This window comes from Schistocerca piceifrons, chromosome X (genome assembly GCF_021461385.2).
Source record: "Schistocerca piceifrons isolate TAMUIC-IGC-003096 chromosome X, iqSchPice1.1, whole genome shotgun sequence".
Lineage (NCBI taxonomy): Eukaryota > Metazoa > Arthropoda > Insecta > Orthoptera > Acrididae > Schistocerca > Schistocerca piceifrons.
The window spans coordinates 899,910,617-899,935,609 of record NC_060149.1 but is presented as its reverse complement, the minus strand read 5'-3'; the positions used below and the strand labels follow the sequence as shown (position 1 = coordinate 899,935,609).

At 40.6% G+C, this 24,993-nt stretch overlaps 1 protein-coding gene across 3 annotated transcripts in view; it reads left to right on the top strand.

The window, feature by feature from the left end:
• The window catches only part of LOC124721554 (glycine betaine reductase ATRR-like), a 314,803-nt gene that overhangs the window by 240,026 nt on the left and 49,784 nt on the right, over positions 1–24,993 (top strand). For all 3 annotated transcript variants that reach the window (XM_047246588.1, XM_047246590.1, XM_047246589.1), the window contains exons 16-17: positions 3,682–3,843; positions 11,535–11,649. In XM_047246588.1, coding sequence (XP_047102544.1) covers positions 3,682–3,843; positions 11,535–11,649 — 277 coding nt within the window. The remainder of the gene's footprint in view (positions 1–3,681; positions 3,844–11,534; positions 11,650–24,993) is intronic.

Below are 24,993 nucleotides of genomic sequence, written 5' to 3'. Positions count from 1 at the left end.
TTTTGCGCATGGTACTCTTGCCTGTTGAACTATGCAGATATTATTGATGGCCCATCTCTACTTCTTCAGTTCCACCAACATCACCCTCCTAGTTACCAAATCCCACAGTAGTTCTATTGCATATACTGATGATGAGCCAACATTCTTAGTATAAAGAAGATGTTGGAATAGGGCTTACTCACAGCCTATGGATTAGTTTTGGAATGAATATTTTACTAACAAATAATGCCTTCATAGCTCAACAAGTAGTAAAATGGCCTGCAAAAGGTAATGATCCACAACCAAGTCCCAATCTGGCTCAGAGTTTTAATTTATCAGGGAGTTTTACAGCAACAGGGAAGGGAGAGACTAATACTCTTCAGTGCAGAGTGAAAGATTCAGTTTCTAATGACATTATTTAAAACAAAGTTGTGAATATACTCATCCCATCAATGTATCACTCGCCCTATTTCATCCTGTGTAAGCATTCCCCACATGAGAATACCTCTGCAATCTGTCTGAATGGTGTTTTTTTGGCAAGCATGCTGCATTGTCTTACGTGTTCTTTGGCATATTCATACATCACTCTCAATGTGTACATAGATGTTGTAACATAAGCAACTACCAGTGTGACAATAAAAGTCAAAGTTTATTATTTTATGTTTTGCTTCTTTAAATTCGTGAGAACAAAGGATATCACAAATCTACTAAATACAATAGTCGTACGTCACTAAAATAAAGGATAATTATCAGCTTGAATGTTCATTACTAAATTGACAATGGGGGTTACAATCTCTTTGCTGCAGTCTCCACCTTTCTGGGTTTTAATTTTATGGAACATAAGTGTAACATTATAAATAACTGACAAATACATGCCTTTTAATTTTGATTGAAATTCAGTGAAACTATCTTGAACTGAATTTACACAGACCTTCAACACTGATATGTGATCTGGATTGGACTCAAACACTCATTCAGCACTAAAAAATTCTGTCTTGAACACAGTCTCTTGGCATTCACAGCCTCCAGTCAATATCATATTTCTAGCAATTAAAGGTGGTCTGAATATCATTAGTAATACAATTTAGATTGACTTACAGTTACTTAAATTAATTACAAATAAAATAGGATGCCCTATGGCATACATTATGAGGTGCAAAAAGAGATTTTCCTGGATCACTGAAAACTTTTTTGTGACTGTGGCACAACTTTTAAACTCCAATATATGTTTCTTGGTCTGCTATGTTGCAATGTACAGTGACTCACCAGTCCAGGTAACATTGTATCATGGCTCAAGTGTCTAATGGTGATAATCTTATGTCCCTCTTAGTCTCTGCGGCCTTGTGTATTCAAAGATCAGAGGTGGCTTCTGTACCCCAAATCAAGGAAGCAGCTTGGGATGTAAGAATTTCACTTCTTATTATTATATTACATTGGAAGAAGGAAGGAAGGAATATTAGGGTTTAATTACCTTTTAATGACAGTCCTTAGAGACAGGACCAGCATTGAATTAGTGAATGCTTTGCTGTTGTGTGGTCTGCCTATCCACTTTTACTATCTGTAATAATTGATGAAAGTCCCTGTAATCAACAGATTAATGACTGTGATAGTTAACTCAGGTGACAGAGGATTTTTCCTAGCCAACAACCTGGCCAGAACAAATGACCTGATACCGCACGTCTTGTCCATCATACATTCAACTACCAATCTGTAGGTCAGTATGAAGTTTAATTACACCTGTCCTGTGGCACATCAAGCTACTCCATTCATTGTAGCAAGAGAAATTGTCTCTCTCCAGTATGGTGACTATCTTTAATTTTATTACTCACAGTGAAGAATTCAATGGTCAATGGCTGTGTTGTGGTGGATACACTGGTTCCCATAGGTCACTAAAGTTAAGCAATGTTGGCTGTAGTAGCACTTGAATGGGTGACCATCTAGGCTGCCATGCACTGTTGACCTACCAGAGTGCACTCACCCTCAAGATGCCAATTGAGGAGTTGCTCAACCATGTAGCAGTGGCTCCAAGTCGCAAAAACTGACAATGTACGGGAGATTGGTGTGCTAATCCCATGCTCATACATTTCTGCATTCAATGATGCCAGTCATCTGAGGATGACACAGTGATCAGTCAGTAGTGTTGGGCATTCTGAAGCCTGAGCCTCTCTGGACAGAGTTTAGCTGGAAATATTTTATGGGGGTTGTGTACAGCTTTAATGAATGTTAAGAACTGCATTATGCAATACACAGCTGTAACGGTACATTTTATCACAGACAATAAATTTCACTCTAGGCTCAGACCATCATCAGGTTCACTGAACCAAAGATGAATACAAATACATGTAACAAAGTGTGTAACATAAAAGTATACAGCTGTTCAGTGAAGCAACAATAAATACATCACAACTTATATCTCTCTAACAAAGTACTTATAAAACCACCTCAGCTATTCATCTTTGTAATTACAGTATGAGGTATTGGATGTACAATGTTCCACCATTACTACCAGCTGTATATGTATAACATTGTGTCCACATGCCCTCATAACCATTAATGTGGACTGTGCAGAGTAAGTCAAAGATTATCCAGTGAAACATCTAAGACAAAACAAAGATACACCAACTAAAAACAATGACTATCAATACCTCACTGATGTCAACATTATATATAATAACAAACTCAAGGTGCATCCACTATGTAGTTACTTCAGAATAATTCAACAGAACCTGCATCCTGGTCTCTACTTTCATGCAGAGATTTTACCTGCTCTTTGAGTTCACAGTTGTTTATCTTTCTGTACCACATCTTCTCATCCCTGTGATGGTTGAGCAAAATAGCTGTATCACTATCTTCTTTGTTCAGTAAGTTTTGAAAAATGGAATTCATAATTTAAGCCTTCACTTTGTTTTCTCTCATTTTTGTATCACTTTCTTCAACAAGAAACTGAATGGACAGTTATTATCTGAGATCTAATTTCATACATGAACAAAACTTTTGGAGTTCTTATATAGTGCCGTAAAAATAATTTTGCTGTTAACTTAGTCAGATATTTCTCACATTGTTCATTGTATAGTCGTTACTATTCAATTCTATTTCTGTTTTTTCAGAAGTCTCTTGCCAGAATAAAATTTTCCCTGTAGAGCAGAAAACGTTGGAAAAAATCATTTCTAAGAAGTAATCACTGTATATAAACTTCTATTGCTTTTCCTTCTGCATACAATTCTCAAGCATCTGAGCCATCCAAACACACCTAATGACTGATCTAGATCTTCAGTCTGCCAATACTTCCTTTACTAATATATTTCTCTTTACACAACCTGAGAAATACGACACAAAAAGATAAAATGTAAAACCTAAATGAGCATGAACAAATGGTGTACAAGTAATCCTCCAATTAGCTTAGGGTTGTGTTATGGCTTTGGGAAGGTTGTCCATACACTGAAACAGGTATCAGATGCGCACTAACCAAATATTCATTAGGCACTAACCTTGTACTGAAAATAGAATAACACAAGGAAGTAAAAAACAAATTAATTGTTTCATTGTGGAAATTGAGAATTTACACTTGTTCTCTTGCATACATTCCCATTACTGAAGGACCATTGTTGTTCATTACCAAATTCTTCACATCTCCCCATTAATCGGTAATATGGCTTTACACAATTTTCTGAATAAATATCAATATTTTGTATCATTTCACAGTACTAATGCAGTGTATCCAGAAGGAATGGTTGACTGTGGAGAAGACGATGACATGTCACAATATGCACAACACCTTAAATGTGGATATGCGCAGTCAAAGTGGGTTGCAGAACAGCTTGTTCTTAAACTTAGAACAAGAGGTCATCCAGTGTCAATTTACAGGTGAGATATGTCTTGAAATATCACAGATTTAGAGTATTTTTGACTGAACCACTTAGGTAAAAATGGCAGCATCTACAAAAGTGGTAGGGAATTGTAAGTTGCCAAGAATGGCATCGACAACTACTGAGAAAGTAAAAAAATACATTCCTGTTTTGAATTACATAAGACAAAAACCATGATGTTCATTACATGAAGGTGACTGAAATTGTTAGTCATTTTAAATTCCAATCCTTACATGTATTTACAACATTTTCACCAAGCTATTACCATAAATTTTTTTTACACTACTGTAAGTACACTGACTGATTACGTCATTGCAGACTATGTCTACCTCTAGCTGAAGATGTTTGTATTACTCTCAGTACTATCACAAGCACTGTCATGAGATAAAAGCTTACCTTCTAGTAAAATGATAATATTCCTTATCTGTTCTCTTGCACACTAAGTGTCAATTTATTTCATTTCTCTTACACTTTGAGCACCAGTTCACGCCAATAGGAAGAGCAATTTATTCTCTACTTACAAATTTATATGTTGTGTGTTCACACATAAGAACAGTTTTGTTGTTAATGTGTGAAAGGAGAGTCGTACCAGGGATGAAGTTCTGAAGTAACAAACATTGGCAAACTGTGTTATTTTACATACCAAGTGTTATAAGTAGCAGCTACATCCAGAAAAATGTGTGATACCTCCTAATTACCTTTTAACATATGTAACTTAGGAAACATATGAAATAGTCCACATCAGCCTCACTGCTCGTGAAGTACAAGTCCACTATGTACACTACTCTGGTTGCTATTATTACTGTCTGAGACTGAAACTCTGATTGCAACTGTGACAGTCTGCGACTGCAAGTCTGGGCTTCAATTGATGACTTCACTCAGTGACTCACTGGATGACTGACTGGGCCCCCCAGTCCATAGTGGCGATCTAAATACTGGTGGCTGAGAGGGCATTGGTGGTATGTTTCATGCATGTCTGTCTTTGGCATCTCTGATGATAGTCTTGCTTGCTCCAGTGCCTACTATCAATCTTCTAGCAACTTCTTTGCCACCCGGAGTGCTGGCGACAACTTATGCCAGCACATTCAGATCTTAGTGTAGTGTAGATGTCATGCAAGATGTATTTCTGCCACAAAGTAATATGGTGATACATTTGGTATAGAGATGGCTATACTATGCCACATGCTGTATGAAACAAACGTGTCTTGGTATTGATTTGATTTACACAGGGAGACAAAAAATTAGTTGTCTTAGCCCTCTGTTGCCTGTGCTGAAACTTAGTTTATTGTGCAGTTTCTCTCTGTGTCATTCTAGAAAAGCCAGCCAGTACTCTTAAAGAAGACTCTTCACACGGTCTGTATTATATAAGGTTTCTTCAGCAATTAATGACCCAAATATTCTGTGTCCTTTAGTCTCCAGTGCTTTTTATTGGAAGACTACATCTGGTGCAGTTTCGTCCCCCTCGCCACATAGTCTATACTTACGAGCTTCTTTCTCTATATCCATCAGGTGCAGGTGCTTCCTGAAGTTCCCATAGCCAGTCATTTTCTGTCTCCTGATCTAGCTACATAGTTTTGGTTTTACCATTGCCCTAGTGATGGGTAAGACAGTTTCTCCTGTCCTGGCCTGCCTATCAACTTGTTCATTACTGCTAATCGCTGAGTAACCGTGGACCCATAGCAGGTTTATCTGTTGCTTTGCTTTAGCCTCGTAAAGGATTTATGGCATTCTGCAATTATCTTTGATGTCATTGCTTGGACTGATGGCGATTTCAGAGTTGCCTGACAATGAATGTAGATGCCATGATACTTGTAGCTCCTTTGTAGATTCTCCTCCATGCCCACTCTGATAACAAATATCTGTGCCAGGAATACCATAGGCAGCTTCCCTAGAGGGAATCCACTCCCCTGTCTAGTCTGTATCCAGGCCCCAGAACCTTCATCTGTTTTTGACCCATCAGTCAACCAAAGTATCATGTCTCCTAAATGGTATCATGGTTCATCCTTCTGATGCTCCCTACTTCCAACCATTACATTAAAAGGTTCATTGAAGCTGCTGCAAGTTACTGTATAATTAGCTGACAGTTTCTTCACCATTCATATATTTACCACATTCATTATATTGGTGTGGGATGCTGAATATCCTAAACAGTTTCAGGATTTTAACCTATCTGCCCCTTCCACTGCCTCCACTGTAACTCAAACATGTAATGAGGGCATGTCCATCATGGTCTCTATCTCAGTTTGGGTGTCCTGCTAATTCCTCCTGTTTTGGTTAGGCAGACCTATCTCTGCACCTTCCCAAGCTCCTTAGCAGCTACCTTCTGTTCTATATTATTCAACCATTCTGTAGCCCCATAAATTATCATAAGCCTCATTACAGAGGTGTACCAGGTGATTAAGATTTCAGTTGTTTCTTACGGACAAACTATAAAAGTCAGAAACACATTGCATGTGTCACTGGATAGAGGAAGGTTCAAAGTTCTGACACAGCTGCACTGTTGTTTGTTGCAAACACAGCATCAACACCACAAGGGAGATCATTTTGTGTGTTGGAATTTCCACAAAGTCAGTGCATTGTCCAAGTGCAATGTGCATTCTGCTATCGATTCAGTGAAAAGCCACCACTGCAAAGTAGATTTATGACTGTCATACAAAATTCTTGGAGTTTGGTTGGATGTGCAAAGTGAACAGCACTGGTCAGCCATACACGTCTGATGAAAATGTTGAGTGTATTAGAGATGCATTCACATGGAGTCCTCAGAAGCCCACAAGATGGGCAGGGCAGGAACTTCAACTTCCTGAAACATCAGTGCGGTGTGTTCTGAAATGATGCCTGCATATGAAGTCTTACATGTTGCAGTTATGGCAGCAACTGCTTTCTGGCAACCATAACAGAAAGTAGGAATTTTCATTTCAGTTCTCCAGGATATGGCAGATAACACTTTCTCCAAATGACTCATCTTTTCAGATGAATCAGTGTTTCATCTCTCAGGTAAAGTAAACTGCCATAATGTAAAAATTCAAGGGTCACAAAATCCTGGTGTCATTGTTGGACATGAAAGAGACTCACCAAAACTGTATATGATTTTTGCTGTTTCTGTTTCCAAAATTTATGGATCTTTCTTTTTTTGTGGAGGAAACTGTGACAGGAATGTCGTACCTGGACATGCTGCAAAACTGATTGTTTCCTCAACATCAAAGAGATACCAATGATTTCATTTTTACTCACAACAGCACCCAACCTCACTCTCACCTCGAGGGGCAGCTTCATATTGGTGTGACCTGTGCAACTTTCCAGTCTTTTGGTACAGATCTTTTGTCTAGCGAGTGGTTGTATATGATTGTTAAGTACGGTGCTACTGCATCAGTATTCTCTGAAGGGAACCTAACTAGTACACAGTCTGGACCAGAAGACTTGCTTTTATGAAGTGATTTAAGTTGCTTCACTACTCTAAGGATATCTACTTCTATGTTACTCATGTTGGCAGCTGTTCTTGTTTTGAATTCTGGAATATCTACTTCATCATCTTTGGTGAAGGAATTTTGGAAGGCTGTGTTTAGTAATTCTGCTTTAGTAGCACTGTTTTCCATAGTTTTTCCATTGCTATTGTGCAGAAAAGCATTGATTGTGTCTTGCTGCTAATATACTTTACATATAACCAGCACGTGTTTGGATTTTGTGCCAGGTTTTGAGACAGAATTTCGTTATGGGAACTATTATAAGCATCTCACATTGAAGTCCATGCTAAATTTCGAGCTTCTGTAAAAGATCACCAATCTTGGAGATTTTGCATTCATTTAAATTTATAATTCTTTTTTTATTGTTTCTCCAAGAGTATTCTGACACATTATGTGTATGAAGGGGAATCAGCTCCATCATTTGTTAATTTATGTGGTATAAATCTCTGAATTGCTGTTGATACTATTTCTTTGAATTCAAGCCACACCTGTTCTACACTTACATTGTTAATTTGGAGGGAGTGGAGACAGTCTCTCAGGAAGGTGTCAAGTGAATTTTTATCTGCTTTTTTGAATAGGTGAATTTTTCGTTTATTTTTCAAGGATTTTGGGGATATAATAGTCAATTTCGCTATGATGACCCTGTGTTCACTAATCCCTATATCTGTTTTGATACCCATTATTAGCTTAAGATTATTTGTTGCTAAGAGGTCAAGTGTGTTTTCACAACTGTTTACTATTCACGTGGGCTCATGAACTAACTGCTCGAAATAATTTTCAGAGAATCCTTTTAGCACAATTTTGGATGATGCTTTATGCATGCCTCCAGATTTAAACATGTATATGTACCAATGTATATGTACCAATATATCGAGGCCAAATTGAAGTCACCCCACCAAATATAATTGTATGAGTTGGGCATGTGTTTACAATTAACTCAAGTTTTCTTTGAACCTTTGAGCAGTTGGATCATCTGTGTTGGGAGATCAGTAAAAGAACCTAGTTATTATTTGAATCCGGTTGCCAAGTGTGGTGTCACCGCCAGACACCACACTTGCTAGGTGGTAGCCTTTAAATCGGCTGCGGTCCGGTAGTATACGTCGGACCCGCGTGTCGCCACTGTCAGTGATTGCAGACCGAGCGCCGCCACACGGCAGGTCTAGAGAGACTGCCTAGCACTCGCCCCAGTTGTACAGCCGACTTTGCTAGCGATGGTTCACTGACAAATTACGTTCTCAGTTGCCGAGACGATAGTTAGCATAGCCTTCAGCTACGTCATTTGCTACGACCTAGCAAGGCGCCGTTATCATTTGCTATTTATCTTGTGATGCATGTACCGTCAGACCGATGTTCACCAATTATGGATTAAAGTTAAGTATTCCAGAAGCTACATACCTTTTTTGGTAGTATAATTACTTTACCTGTTCCAGACCTCACGCCAGCCTGCGTGAGCTTAAACGCGTGCCTTTCGGCTACCTCCTAGTGGCTTGGCTGTCTTGCCAAGTCACAACACCAAGAATAACCTCTGCCCTTACTAACTCACAGAAACTATCTACTTCAATTCTGCAACAAGACAAACTACGTCTAACAGCAACAAACACTCCGTCACCAACTGTGTTTAGCCTGTCCTTTCTGAGTACCGATAGGTCCTTCACAAAAATTTCAGCTGAACTTATCTCTGGCTTTCACCAGCTTTCAGTACCTATAATTATTTGAGAATCAGTGCTTTCTATTACCACTTGGAGCTCTGGTACTATCCCAACACAGTTATGACAATTTATAACTGTTATACTGATGGTTCCTGGATCTACATTCTTCCTGCATTTTACCTGCATCCTCTGAGACTGAAGCCCTTTTTGTGTTTCCCCAAGACCTTCTAACCTAAAAAACTGCAGCCCCTGCTACCCATTTAGCCACCTTCTGCGTGTAGTGGACTTCTGACCTGTTGAGCAGAACCTGAAACCCAACCACCCCCTGACTCAAGTTGAGGAATCTGCAACCTACATGGTCACTGAACTGTCTAAGCCTCTGATTCAGACCCTCCAGTCAGCTCCGTACCAGAAGTGTGCAATCTGTCCTCTCAACTATGGTGCAAATGGTGAGCTCTGCTTTCATCTTACAAGTGAGACTGGCAGCCTTTACCACTTCTGTTAGCTGCTCGAAACCATAGAGAATCTCTTCCGATTCAAAGCGACACACATAATTGCAACTGATGTGAGCCACCACATGCAGTTTGCTGTACCCTGTGCACCTCATGGCAACTGGAAGGACCTGTTCCACATCTGGAATGACTCCACCCAGTATGCACACAGAGTGCACATTGGCTTTCTTCACATCCGTGGCAGCCATGTCCCTAAGGGTCCCCATAATGTGCCTAACATTGGAGCTTCCAGCTACCAATAATCCCACACACTGTGATTGCCTGGATCTTGTAGGCTGAGAGGTTTCCTCTGAAACAGGACAAGCAACTGTATCTTCAGCAAATAGTCACAGATTGTAGCTTACATTATCTGTCAAATCATATATGTATGTAGAGAATGAGAGCAGTCTTATCACACCTCCCTGGGGCACTCTTGATGATACCAGTGTCTCTGATGAACACTCAACATCCAGGACGATATAGCATTGTATTACTTGGAAAGTCTTCCACCTGCTCTCATGTCTGATAACCCGCTCCATTATGTCCATATCTTCATTAAAAGTCTGCAGTGCAGCACTATGTCAAACACTTTCCGAAAATCTAGGAAAATGAAATCTGCTGTTAACCTACCTCCATGGTTCACAGGATATTGTGCAACAAAGGGCAAGATGAATTTTTCATGAGCAGTGCTTTCTAAATCCATGCTGATTTGTGTCAAGAAAATTCATTATATTCAAACTTAGAATATGCTCAAGACTTCTGCAGCAAGCCAATGTTAAGGAATTGGTCTCTCATTTTGCTGGTCCATTCTTTTAGCTTTCTTATATAAGGTAGGCACCTGCACTTTTTTCAAGTTGCTTGGGACTTTTGCACTGGGTGAGGTATTTGTGATAAATGCAGGTTAAGGGGCCAATGTCAAAGAGTGATCTCTGTGATACCAATTTGGGATTCCAGCTGGACTTACTTATTTATTTGTTTTCAATTCTTTCCGTTGCTTCTCAGTGCCAGGGATGCTTATTTCTATGTCCTCCTTACGGCAGTCTGTGTGATAGTCAAATGAAGTTATGTCTGTATGATCGTCCTGCATGTAAGATTTTTTAAATGAGAAATTTAAAACTGCAACTTTCCTTTTGTGTCTTTCATTGTCACATCAGACTGGTTGATGAGTGACAGAGTGAATGCTTCACCTCATTTAGTGACTTTACATAGGACCAGAATTTTTTGGAGTTTTGGGCAAGATGTTTTGCTAACATATCATGGTGGAAGTTGTATGTCTCACTACATTTTAGCTCAGAATATATTCTAAGATTTGATAACAGTTGAAGATCAGTGATATAGGATGGCATTTTTGTGGGTCATTTCTGTTATCCTTCTTGTAGATGGATCTGACCTGTGCATTATTTCAACCACTTGGCACAGTTTCTTGTGCAAGGATTCAGCCTGAATACATGACGAGTTTTTGCAATGCTTTCCCAAGATGCTGAAGTGAAGTGCAATGGCTTAAACCACTGGCTTTTGGTTGTGGAAGAGTACTGTGAGAATGGTGGTGGTGGTGGTGGTGGTGGTGGTGGTGGTGGTGCTGGTAAATGTATGGTAATAGATGCTATAGTACTTGTCTTCCTTCCAACCTTCCTTCTTTTTGTTTCATGCCACTTAAGAAATTGACATAGGACTGACATTATTGTTGAAGTGGTAGTGAGTAATGATAATGATGAATAATCATGATGAGAATGGTGGTGGTGGTGGTGGTGGTGGTGGTAAAAGTATGGTAATAGATGCTGTAGATCTTTGCATTGGGGAAAAATCAGTGATATGCACAGTGAGTGAATAAAAATCTTTTATCCTAGGAATTAGCTTTACTAATGCCTGGATCACAGTTACTGACCCTGTAAAATAAGATTTACTTAATGCGAAGAAGCAATGAATGGGAAAATACTATACACTTGCTCGTTTTTGCAGTAATCTTCGACTTACATTTTAGAAGAACAATACGTTGCTCTTGTCTGTCAGAAAGCTATTACTGTAAATAATCCATACATGGAATTAATCTTTTGGTTTTTACTAGCATTTTTTTCAACTTTCTTTCAGATGTGGAAATGTTTCTGGACCACAGGATAAATCTTGCTGGAACCCCAATGACTTCTTTTTGCTCATGCTGCAGAGCTGTATTTATACATCTTCAGCACCAAACATTAACTGGCAGGTGAGTTAATTTACACTAAAATGCTCCAGTTCGATGGAAAAATGAAAGTTCATTGAAATTATAAGTTTGTGGAGCCTGGTGCGTTAAAACCTCAAGTTGAACAAATATATTTCAAGGACGACGCAATACATGAAAGTCACAGATCAAGTAAAGAGATTAAGACGTGTGTCACTTCAACAGTCAAATCATAACTGAGTCCGAGTCTAGCGGCCACTGGCTGGCTGCCCGCTTAGGTGACACTGCTGCTGCATGGCTGGCAGACAGCGCCGCATGTAGAGGATGCCCATAACTGCGCGGCGGCACTTTGAAAGATCGGCGAGTCACAACACTTTTCCCCCCTTTGAAGTTCTTGCACAGGTCTTGATGGAGGTGGCCTGTAGATTGCTGACGTCCATAGGTGTTGTTTGAGTGGCCGTGAAGTCTCGAGGAGGAGGCTTCCCGTACGGACGGAAGTGTCCCCAATAATAACAGGTCGAGATGACAGGAGATGTGGGGGTCGTCTCTGCTGGGGCCCCGTGCACCAATCTGCCCGTTGTGGCAAGTCCGGTTGTTATAACAGGAGACATGGGCGATGTGTCCTTGTCCATAGGAGAAGGAGGCGAATAGAGTTGCTCCAACAGATGATGGTCATCTGGTTCCTGCATGTGCAAGTCTCCTGGTGGTGTCAGTTCTTGTGCTGGCACCGGTATGATGGTGAGAAGACTGCGTTGTGAGTAATGAGAGATTCCAGGATCCCAAGCGTCAGGTAGAGCCAAAGGTGGTGTAGTAGCATCCAGAACAGACATTGCTGGCACACGAGGCCGAAGCTGGTCTGAATGACGCACTGCAACACCCATGTCCATCTGGATTTCATACAGGCGTCAGCCACGGTGTCGTAAGATGCGGCCAGAACTCCGTTTTGGCCGCCTACCATATCCCCGTCCATACAAGGTCGCTGGCGGTGAACCGGCCAAGCGAAGGCACCCATGGCTGTGAGGTGGAAGGCCACAGAAGATGAAGTAGCGTGTGCGGCTGTTGGCCATGTAAGAGCTCAGCCGGGCTGTGGTTGCCCATGGGGGTGAAATGGTAAGAAGCCAGAAATTGGAGAAGCGCATCAGCAGCACAAGAAGTCAGGAGTTTCCTCATCTGAGCCTTAAATGTGCAGACCAGTCGTTCAGCCTCACCATTTGACTGTGGATGGAACGGAGGGGCCGTGACATGCCTGACACCGTGACAGGCACAAAAATCCACAAAATCGGAAGAGGCAAATTGCGGACCATTATCAGTAACAAGAGTAGCAGGAAGGCCTTCCAAAGAGAGAATGCGCGCTAGAGCATTGGTGGTTGCCGCAGTGGTAGGCGATGTGCAACGGACAATGAAAAGAAAGTTAGAGTAGGCGTCAATAATGAGAAGCCAATAAGTACCTAAAAAAGGTCCCGCAAAGTCAGCATGAATATGCTCCCAGGGCTTCTCAGGTGAAGGCCACAGTGACAAAGATGACTTCAGGGCGGCGGCCTGTGATGCACAAGGGCCACAGGCAGCGACCATGTGTGCTATTTCAGAGTCGATGCCAAACCAGTAGACATGACAGCGCGCCAGAGATTTTGTGCGAGAGACACCCCAGTGCCCTTGGTGAAGGAGGCGCAAGACCGAAGAATGCAGAGACGCAGGTACCACAACACGCGGCAAAGCATTTTTGGTGGAAAGGAGGATAACACCATCCCTAGCCGTGAGGCGGTAATGCAAAGCGTAGTGGTTCTGCAATGGATCAGAAGTCTTATCGGGCGGACGATCTGGCCAACCCTTCTGAATACAGTGTAAAACCCGGGAGGGGGTAGCGTCAGAACCCGTAGCAGCTGCCAGCTGGTCCCCAGTGATGGGGAACCCATCCACAACCCGCTGCTCGGCAACATCCAGGTGGAAACACAAAAGTTCATCCCTATCGAATGCCAGATCAGGACCCATGGGAAGGGGAGACAGTGCATCAGCATTTGCATGTAGAGCCGTCGGCTGGAAATGAATCTCATAATTGAAACGAGACAGAGTCCAACGCTGGAGGCGGTGTGCAGCCTTGTCGGGAAGTGACGTTGATGGATGAAACAAGGAAACAAGTGGTTTGTGATCCGTACCAAGATGAAATTTGGATCCATAGAGAAAAACACCAAACTTATGAAGAGCATAAATAATGGCCAAAGCTTCTTTTTCAATTTGAGAATACTTTTGTTGGGCATCCATGAGCGTTTTGGAGGCATAAGCAATGGGTTGTTCAGAACCGTCAGAAAAATGGTGCACAAGGACTGCACCAACTCCGTATTGAGAGGCGTCTGTGGCAAGAACCAGATGTTGGGCAGGTCGATAAGTAGCTGTGGTGGTTTCCCAATTCAGTCTTGTGGAAATTTATAATTGCACAATACAATAAATTCTCCATACAACATTCTGTTACAAATTTCCCAGAAGGAGACACCTTGTACTACCATAAAATACAATATTTAGTTTTTGACAGGATTTTCATTGAGAGTCAGAGATAAATGTATTGCAGGTAGTATGTGCAGCTTTACTTCAGTGCATCATATAGGTCAACTGAACTGTAATGCCAAGAGATATGAATTCATAAAACTCATTCTAACTGATCTTCTTTTAGTGTCTATATCCATATTTTAGCAGTTCAGATTTTTTTTAGTTAAAAACTATATTTTTCATAAATATGTTACATTTTGGTAATGTTTCATTATAATATTTACATGGTGTTAGGGATCTTAATGCGTAAATATGAGATTATAAATTAAAAGTTTACAGATTTACTCACCAGTTGGTTCTACTTTTATACTTTATTTTTATTTATTTATTTTATAGACTTTCAATTTAGTGACTCTCACCTCCAGTAAATTCATAGTTAAACCCCCTCCCTTCCAAATAGCTGATCTAGAGGGGCAGATGACAGTTGAGAAGACGGAAAAGACATATCAGGTCCCTAAGCAGCATGATAAATATCACTAATTTTACTAATGTCATTCCTTTACAGCGTATGTGGGGAACTGGAAGGGGGACAGGGGGACTTATGTATTCATTTTCAAATTTGTTGTTTTTCTAAATTGAGTTATCTCCACGTTAACAGTTATTTTCCAGGGAAAACTCTAAACATTGTACCAGTACAGGCATCAGATAGTGCATGGATATTAAAAGTATGTTGCCACAGAATTAGTAAATGTCTAAGAAGAGTGCTATTGTATATAGGGATGAGTTATTTAAAGTAATAATAATTATAATAATGATGATGATAATGATAATAATAATAATAAAATTTTGGGATATACTGGAAATTAATACTTCCATGAAAATATTGATCACTGTTATAGATATTTCAAAGGAAAATAGCGTAGCTAAAGTGAGCAAACTTTGGAGTAGACATGGGGAACAGTATCACATACATTCAGTCAGCTGCCACTGACTGCTTCTAATGTAATAAAGAAGATAATTAAATCTAATAAAAGCAAAATCTCTCACTCATTTGATAATATTTGAGTAAAAATATTAGAAGATAGAGTACAGTATTATTTGAGTAAAGCAGTCATATATGGTATGACCTCATTACTAATTAGACAGAAATCTAGTATGGTGGCACAGTTGCACTGAACTCATATTCCAGAGAGGAGTTAAAATCCTTATCTGGTTATCAAGATTTAGATTTTCTGTGGTTTCCCTACATCACTTAAAATATGGTAATGATTCTTTTCAAAAGAACAAATTCAATCTTAGGCACTATCTCTAATGGCCCATTTGTCAACAGGATATTAAACCTTAATCTTCCTTCCTTCTAGACAGAGTGGAGTATGCTCCTAAAGATACATTGCTATTTGGGCTGACAATAATAATTGTTCATTTCATAAGTATGATTCAGAGTCATCACTGTTTTTTATTACTGACTTTCTTTCTTTCAACTTACAAGGCACATAGGAAAATATTTAAACAGTAAAACATCACCAGTCAGGATTATCTGTGATTTTTTAAACATTTTTAATACAAATAACTTTCTTTGAAAAAGTAAAGTTGTACAAAACTGAAAGTGCAGTTACTAATTTAGTTTCCACATTTGTCCAATAAGAAACAGAGACTCATGATATGCAGTTTCTTCAGTTTCATAAGCAATTCACAATACATAAATTGTCTTGTCATGAAGGGTGAAAGCTGCCACCAGTACTGTACAGGATCTAATAATGTGCTCACTTTGGTTTTATTTTATTTTTTTAATTATTTTTTTATGTGAAATGACTACAATCTGATATGACAAGAGAAAGATAGACTTCATGATTGAATAGCAGTAACTGAGTTCCTAAGAGGTATTACTGCTCAGTTTACAAATTAACTTTGATAAAATACAGGGCTTGCAAGCCTTGTGTAATTTCATCAATAAATACAGAACACCATGGAAATTTCACAGTAAAAAGAGAATGTTCAAAATTTGTGTTTGTGCATATTGATAAGAAATGGAATTAGAAACTTCGTTATGGTCCATTCATTCACATGTCATATTCCATAAATTCTACAATGAAGGAGAGGCTTCAAAGTTAAATTGGTCTTCAGCAAGCAGAATAAGTGACAACAGGCTACTGCCGTGATTTATGTCAACAAATTATGACTAGTGGTCATCTACTTACACTCATAATTATGAGAGTTACATCTGGATTACTTTTTATATGTATGCGCATGTAGGAGGAGAAAAACTACTTTGAAAAACCCGCTGCTTCTCCTCTTAAACAATTCAGCTGCTATTTTTTTCTAATTCCAAATAAAACATTTGCATGACTACACAGAGAAGTATTGCTGTTTATAAACTGGTAACTTCACTTTCTATTTAATACGCACACATCAGAGTCCAAATATTCTTATAAACTGTTGTTGTAGCAGCTAATAACACAATATTCTTACCACACACTTCTGTAGAATAAATACTTTTTTGACATTAGCTGCATTACACTAGAAGATTATGTCATATGGAAGTATTGAGTGAAAGTATGCTAACAATCCTATCTGCAGGTCACCACAATGAGAGAAATTTCTAAATATGAAGCAGGCAGAGCTGTGTGTTTAGTTAACTTATCCATGTGCTGTTACCACCTCAGGTTATTATCCATTTGGATGCCTTGAGACTTCCCACATGAAGCTTCATTGTGTGTGTGTGTGTGTGTGTGTGTGTGTGTGTGTGTGTGTGTCCACTGATTTCTTCCTCTGGTACCTGTAAGTTATTTTTGTTGGTCTGGAACTGCATTATATGAGCCTCTGTACGGTTAAGGGTAAAGCTATTTTCTGCAAACCAGTTGTAAGCCCATTCCACTATTTTCCTGGCTCTGTCTGCTAGGGATCTGTTTGGGCCCTTTATCAGTAAACATTACAGTTTTTGAAGATTCCTCTAACGTATCAGGTAAATCAGTTATGTAGGCTGAGTGCAGGAGTCACCCAAGCACCAAACTTGTGGTACACTGCATTTAATGTTTCCTCACTCCAAATTTAGTCTTATTACTGTAATATCATTTTCATGCAAGTCCTTGTTATCTGTTGTTAGTTTCCCTAGTAGTATTTTATGATTACACTATCAAAGGTCTCAACAAAATGACAAAAATGTCAGCAGGGCAGTTTTTCTGAGTTCATGAAATCATGTTTTGTTATCTCAATATAGAAGCTTTTACAGAAACCAAACTGAGATGTTGTTAAAAGGTTATTCCCAGAACATAAAAAGGTGATTCAGTATTTTCTTGTAAGTTATCTATGGAAATATTTTTGAGAATAAGGGAATGGAGGAGGAGGGTCTATAATTACCAGTCACTTGCTTAGCTGCATTTTTGTAAATGAGTATTATTAGGGCATGCTCCAGTTATTCAGCTAATACACCTTGACCTATTGACTCAGTACAAAGGTTTCTCAAGGGATGAGGGTTCGAGTGGAGTACCACCGAGTCACTATAGGATTTTAGTACCTTGGTTCAGATACCATCACAGCCAGAAGAATTACTGCTTTTCAGTGGCCTAATCAGTTTTTGTAAGTTTTGTAAGAGTTAATTTAGCAGAACTGATGTCTTGTGGTGGGGTATGAAATGCCTGTCTAAGTACGAGGGTTGCCCAGAAAGTAATGCACCAATATTTTTTTTTCTTCGACAATTATTTATTGAACATAATGAGAATTAGACACATGAAAGATTGGTGTTTTATCTGCACACCCATTTTTTCCACGTAATCTCCATTCTGTTCTGTGGCCTTCCTCCAGCGTGAAACAAGGGCACGTATGCCGTGTCGGTACCATTCTTTGTCCTGGTGGCAGAGCCACTGCTTCACTGTGTGAATCATCTTCTCATTGTCGTCAAAATGTCTTCCACGAATGGCATCCTTTAATGACCCAAATGAGTGGAAGTCCGAGGGGACTAGGTCAGGGCTGTCGGGTGTGACATCCATGGATAGTCTCCCTGACGGCTACAAATCGTGGAACTCCACCGAACCACCTCCTGATGACCTCACCCTCTGTGCCCAGCCGCTAACTGTTCTTCTGTCAACAGCAGATGCTCTGTAGGCTTTGCACAAACGTTTGTGAATATTCCCCACAGTTTCTGTCTCTGCAGTGAGGAATCCGTGCATGGATAGCCAAATCCAGGCTCGAGTACCAGTCTGGCACAAATTTTCACTGTCATCATTCCATTCTACAGCTGATGGTAGTCATTATTCACAATTGCAAATTCATCTGATGTGTTTCGCAATTTGCATGTATAGCCAAATGGTAGGGTGACTGCTCACAATAAGAAGGATCTCTGGCTTTGATTCCCAGTCCGGCACAAATTTTCATTGTCACCATTCCATTCTACAGCTGATGGTGGTCATAATTCCCAATTGTGAATTCATCTGATATGTTTCATAAGGGCTGTGGTCGCCGCAGTGCATCATCATCAGAATAACACAGGCACTGCAATATCGTAAGAAAAGAAGAAATGTTTAGTAAACATGGCCTCTAAAATGCATAATTTAATAGCTATGAGCCCTTGTTCATCTTTGCTACTGTGAAACACATCTCTTCTACTTAACAAGTCCACCACCATGGAATCACTCTGTATTATGACTACAATAAGGTGATTTTGTATCCATTTAGGTGCATTGGTTCAATGTCTGTAACTTCTGAATGATGTTCAGGTAATGCATAGTACATCTATATCAATGCTGTTAGATTTTTCAGTTTCCTACTGTGATACAAGAAGCTCATCTTCCTTATATAACAAGCTTCTTATGCTATAATGAGAAAGTCAAAATGTATTATGAATGTCACCCTTTCAGCTGTCCAAATTATAATTTTTTATTTTCCCTCTGATTGTTGCAACTGTATCTGTTGTTATTTGGCAGTTCTGGCTTTCAGGAACATTAACCCTAAAAAGGCCAAGTGAAAATATTGGAAATCTCAGGGATTGGGCACATAGTGCCCTGTTAATGACTCCAGAAGATCAGAATTTATACATTTGACAGAATACTTCATCCAGGGGTTGTCATATTGCTCCAAGAGTGATACAATTTTCACAGTAGCGTGTGGAGCATTTTCATGTTCCTGGTACCATTCTCAATTGCATAATCAAGGTTATGATTCAACTTGTTCCCTGTACCCTCAATAATCACTAAATAATCCTTACCGAGAAATTTTCCCAGAGAGCCTAAATCACAGGTGTGCTTGTCTGGGAATGCTAATTACCTGATATTCCTTACCCAACAAGTTATGTATTAGGTTCAAACATTTTCAGCCCATGATTATCCCCAGCAGAAGACTTTTTAATGCTCTAATTTCTATTACTCTTAACCTGCAATTTTTTTTTCCTCTCTTCTCAGTGCATTCCTGAACTTCTGCGTCTGTCTGCACACTTTTGCCTATAGTCTGCAGAACAGTGAAGCTGTTGCAGATGTCTAGACTAAAGCTAACAGACTTGCAGTATCTTTTGAACCTCTTGCCTGATCTGGCAGATTTGACAACAGTCTAGTCATCTATCCTGTTCTTCACCTTACTGCTGCCACAAGCCACTCTTAACTATCTTAATTCAGCCTGTGCTACTGTCAGATCAACTTTGAATTTGAAGATCAACTGCTCCTTCTTCATAATCATGTAGTGATAGGTACAACTATTGCAGTGCCAGAAGCTTGTCATGTCTCCATCCAAACCTGCTGCTGCTCAGTGTCTAACATGAAAAATGTGTAAGCTTTCTTCACCCTGATAAGCATTTTTCACATCTTTGTGGCAGTTTGCACTCTTGCCCATTCTGATGACATTTTTTAGACTAGACAGATTAGTGATTGCTAAAAAATTTATAATTTCACGACTTTTTATTGTTTTATTTAATCAGAAACAACTGACTTACTACATTTATTTTTTGGAAGAAACATGTGTATGTGATAGCTTATACAGAAGTAACATACATCAAAACAATTAGTTATTTTCATCCTCTGCTCATAACTACTCTCTAAAAAAATATTAACTCTTATTTACTACAGTATTTAAATTTTTTGTCATTGTAACAATGTTAATAGCATTATTTGACACTTAATTTCTGTAAACTTTCATATGCTAATACTTATATAGCTGCAGATGCACTAAAATTAAACATCTAACTAGCTATTATATCTACAGCAGGTTGAGACTACTAAAATTATCAAATTTGACAGCACTTGAACATCTCAACCATCTATTCAGTGTCAATGTTACCATCGACTTCTGAAATGCAGAAGTTCAACAATTGACAGCTTGTGTATGGTAACTGATTTTAGTAATGAAAATAAAAAATTTGCTTAACTTTTTATTTTTCATCCATTTTTCCAAGTCTATTACTGAGGTACAGTACTCAAAGAGCTGTACTGGTTTAGGTCTATGGCCTTGAATTAATTCCATCTTTTGTATATGTAATCACTCCCACTTTCATTACACCAAGTGATTCTGTGATCATGTTACAGACAATCAGGGATGATGATGAAGTATAAATGTATCAATTTGAGGAAAGGGACCCTGGTCATAAATGGCCAAGTTGAAAGTTATAAGCAAAAATTGTTCCAATACCTCTGACTGTGGATCTCTTCTACTGCAAGTTACTGATACCCATTATGGCTCTTATGCAGATTGTATGGTGTGCGATGCAATTACCTGTTTAGCTCCAGACAGTGGAGTGCACCAGAAGGCTTTACTCTGTGAAAAACCCCTGTTGGCAGAAGTTTTGCAAATAGCACAATCTTTTGGAGTTTTTCGAGCAGCATGTGACCAAATTGAAGCATGGGGCAATGTGGCAGTAGTGTCACAAAATCTGCTCCCTTGGATGACAGAGAGCTTGCACAAGCAAGCGGCAGTGGCTGCAGTAAACATGCGGGCCTAGCACTGAGCAGACCAAGACTAGCCCAAGCAGCCGCGACTGCCACAATGCCAGCATCAGTATTAGCATTCTCTGTTTCCGGCATGTCCTAAGAGCTGGGCTACTTGTTATGCATGCCAGAAGGAAGGCCACATTACCTCTGTGTGTCATTTGCTGAAGGTTGCTCAGGATACGGACATGATCATAAAATGTGTGACTCCAATTCTTGTGGCTTCTTCCAGGTTGTTTATTGAGTTAAGTGTTTTTTGCCAAGTGCTCCAGCTTCAGGTCAACACAGGTGGTGCAGTGATGTTATTGATTAGGTTCACTGCCATTGCAATCAGTTCTGTGTAAGCTGATCAGTTATAACAAACAGAACATTGTACGGTTGGGATGCCTCGTGATGACTGGGTGTTGTGTGATGTCCTTAGGTTAGTTAGATTTAAGTAGTTCTAAGTTCTAGGGGACTGATGACCATAGATGTTAAGTCCCATAGTGCTCAGAGCCATTTGAACCATTTTGAACCATGGTTGGGACAATTTAGGGCATCTGCCTCTTACAAGTCAGTGGTTCGTTCCATGCTGGTGTTGAGAACTTGTTCGGGACAGGTGCATTCCAGACATTTGGATTTTCTATCATTGATGCAGTTCACCTTGTGTCCAATCAGGTATTGTATTCTCAATTGGAAACAGTGTGTGAGGATTTTTCACAACTGTTTTCAGAAGGTATAGGCTGTGCTGCAAATTTTTATGCCCATATTTATTTGAAATTTACGGGTTTGCTCATTTTTGTCATGTGCAGCCTATCCTGTCACCCTGGAAGATCAAGTGAGAGCAGAATTGGATGGACTTCAATCTCAAGAGGTGGTGCAACCTGTTATTGCTAGTGAATGGTATCTCTGCTGCTTGCAGTTTGGAAGCTGTCGGGGAAACTTCACCTCTGTGGCAACTTGAGTACTATTGTCAACATGCAGACAATCATGCCAGGAGGAACTGTTGCTGAAAATGACAAGATTCCAATACTTTTCTAAAACTGATTTATCTGAAGCATATCTGCAGGTTCCTGTGGATGAAGAGTCTCAGTGAACTCTGGTTCTGAATACTTCTATTGGTCTCTATCAATATTTCCTCCTTCCTTTTGGTGTGGCTATTTTCCAATAATGTTTAGAGCAATCGACGATATCTGTCCTGGGTTGCATTAATTATCTGGATGATATTTTTGTCATGGGCTCCTCCACAGCCAATCACTTGACAAATCTGCACACTTTGTTTCCTGTCTTACAATCTGCAAGCTTAAGATATAACCTCACACGATCTTAATTTTTCCAACCCCACTGGATGGGGTTTGCCCTCTGCCAGACCACATCTCCACTGTTATGTCTATGCCTTGCCTCTTGTCCATGAAGGAGCTTCAGGCCTTCCTAGGGAAGATAGCATACTACCATAAATTCTAGCCATAGGTGGCCACATTGGCCCACTCATTGCGTTAATTGTTATGCAAGAATGTCATTTTTGTTGGAGCTCAGACTGAAAATGTGCTTTTGAAATTTTGAAATCCAAAATACTCTCAGTCTCTTGTTTAGCTATGTTCTCTCGGGACCAGCACAAAGTTTTGGTGACTGATGCCTTACAGTATGGCCTTCGTGTAATCCTAGCACACCAATATGTGGACAGCTCTGAACGATCTGTTGCTTTCACCTCTAAACCTCTCACTCTGGCCCAGCTGTGTTGCTCTCAGGAGTAAAAAGAAGCTCTTGCTGTAGTCTATGCTCTCCAGAAATTTCATGTTTTTTTTGTATGGCTCCATGTTTCACTTTATTACTGATCATAACCCCTTGGATTCATTTTTCAACCCTCACACTTCCTTGACTGAAAAGGCAGCACCCCACCTACAACACTGGGCGTTGTTCTCATATTGCTACAAACAATTTTTGACCTGTGTTTAAACATGCCAATGTGGACACTTTATCCACTTTCCTGTGGGTCCTGATCCTGACAGTGATCATGAAGAATTGCTTTGCTTCCATCTTGATATTTAAATGCAGGCCACATTCGAGGGTTTTCCAATTGTGAACTCACGCATACCAATTGCTGTTACTGCCAACCCGGTTCAACGCAAGGTGGTTCGGTTTGCTCAACAGGACTGGCCAGATAAACCACTGGGTTGGGCTTTGGAAGCACTGTGCAACTATTTTTCCTTACAGTATCACCTTTCTGTTTTTGATGGTGTTTGCTGTTGTCCGCGGAAGAGTTCTCATTTCCAGCACATTATGGCATGAGTTGCAAAGCTTTCTCTCCCAGGGCCATTGAGGACTTTTACACTCTAAATTTTTAGCTGGTAGGCATGTTTCTCGGCCAGGGACTGATGGTGAAATTGTTCATTTTGTCACGGCTTGTAAGCAGTGTGCCCAACAAGAGGCAACCCCCAGGGCATCTCTGTCCCCTGGCCCTCGCTAGTGTGGAGCACCAGCCATGGGAATGCATTCATGTACACTTAGTGGACCCTTCTTGAATTCCTATTGGCAGTTGGTTGTAAATGGACTTTCACAGTTTCTGAACATTCTCTGGTGTGCATGAATATCAGCTGAGATCATAATTCATATGCTTTTGAGGATATTTTGTATTGAGGGGTTGCCTTGTACCTTAGTTTCTGACAATGGGCCTCAGTTCATTTCTAACACACCTTTCAATTGTTTCATTTCTGTCGTGGCATTCATCATGTTACAGCTCTGCCATTCCACCCTCAATCAAATGGCGAAGTAGAATGACTAATGCATACGTAGTGGATTCTTTCCTGGACGATGTCCTTTACCATTTTCTGAGCACCTATCACTTCACACCTATGGGGGAGCAGAGCCCGGCTGAGATGCTTCACAGTCAGCAGCCATGCACGCTCCTCCACCTTCTGTGCCATGTGCTGCACCTGCCACAACTGGGATCAACCGGTCACTTTGCACTGGGATTGGCGGTGTGGGTGCAAGGGTTTGGTTGCTGGCCCAGGTGGATACTGACCACTGTTGGGGATATTGTCTTTGTAATGTCTGTAAGGCCAATGGGCTGGTGGCACGCCATTTTGATCAGTTGCGACCCTGCTCTCCAGAAGCTACCAGTTCATGGGTGTGGCCCTAGTTGCCACAGCCCACCCAGCTGCCCTCCACCTTGAGCCCATCATTGCCTGCTGTGGAGGCACCCCCATCCCACTGGCTGCCTCCTCCATGTGCAGTGCCCTTGGGTTCCAGATTCCCTGCACCACCAGGTGCGGGTCTGCCTCCAGCCTCGCATCCATTACTGCAGCCTGCTGTTCCGGTCGGGCCATCTCCACTGGCCCCCTCACCATTATCACCTCAGCCATCATCACTGGTGGTCCAGCCCCATCTCCTCTGCACTTTGACCTGCCTGTGGATGACAACACAGAGATGATGACGGCACCCTCCTCCCCAGTGCTGTCGTTGGATGCAGTACAGACCCATCTCCGTTAGGCATGCCCACGTCTCCACACGTTCCAGCCCTCTGCTCCAGTGCCCACCTGGCATGGCATCCTATCCCTGCCACTGGCTGCTGCCACTCTGGAACAAATGGTGTCTCTCTTGTTGGGCTGCCAGTGTCTCCTCTATCACCTGGGTGCCCTCATCACATGAGGGAGATGTGTGCTGTATCCTCCTATTAGTGCATGTGAGTGTGAATGCACCAAGTTTAGTATTGCCATGTGTGTGTGCTTAAGTCAACTGCCAACTGCATCAGTGCAGCCAACCACTTGAGGCCACCTGTAGGAAGTGTGTACATGGCACAGTCTCTGCAGTGTCATCTACTGGCAACTCACACCTATATGCACGCAGTGCAGCACTGACTCCTGCTATGTTCTTTTAGTTTGCATCACTCACATGAGTTGTTCTGCGTATCACTTGAGTTACACCTTCAGTATGATTCTTTTGTCTTGTTACATGTCGAGTCATGAGAGGCTTATTTCCATTATTGTTCAGAAGTATATGAATAAAGCCATGTTGGTGTACTTGG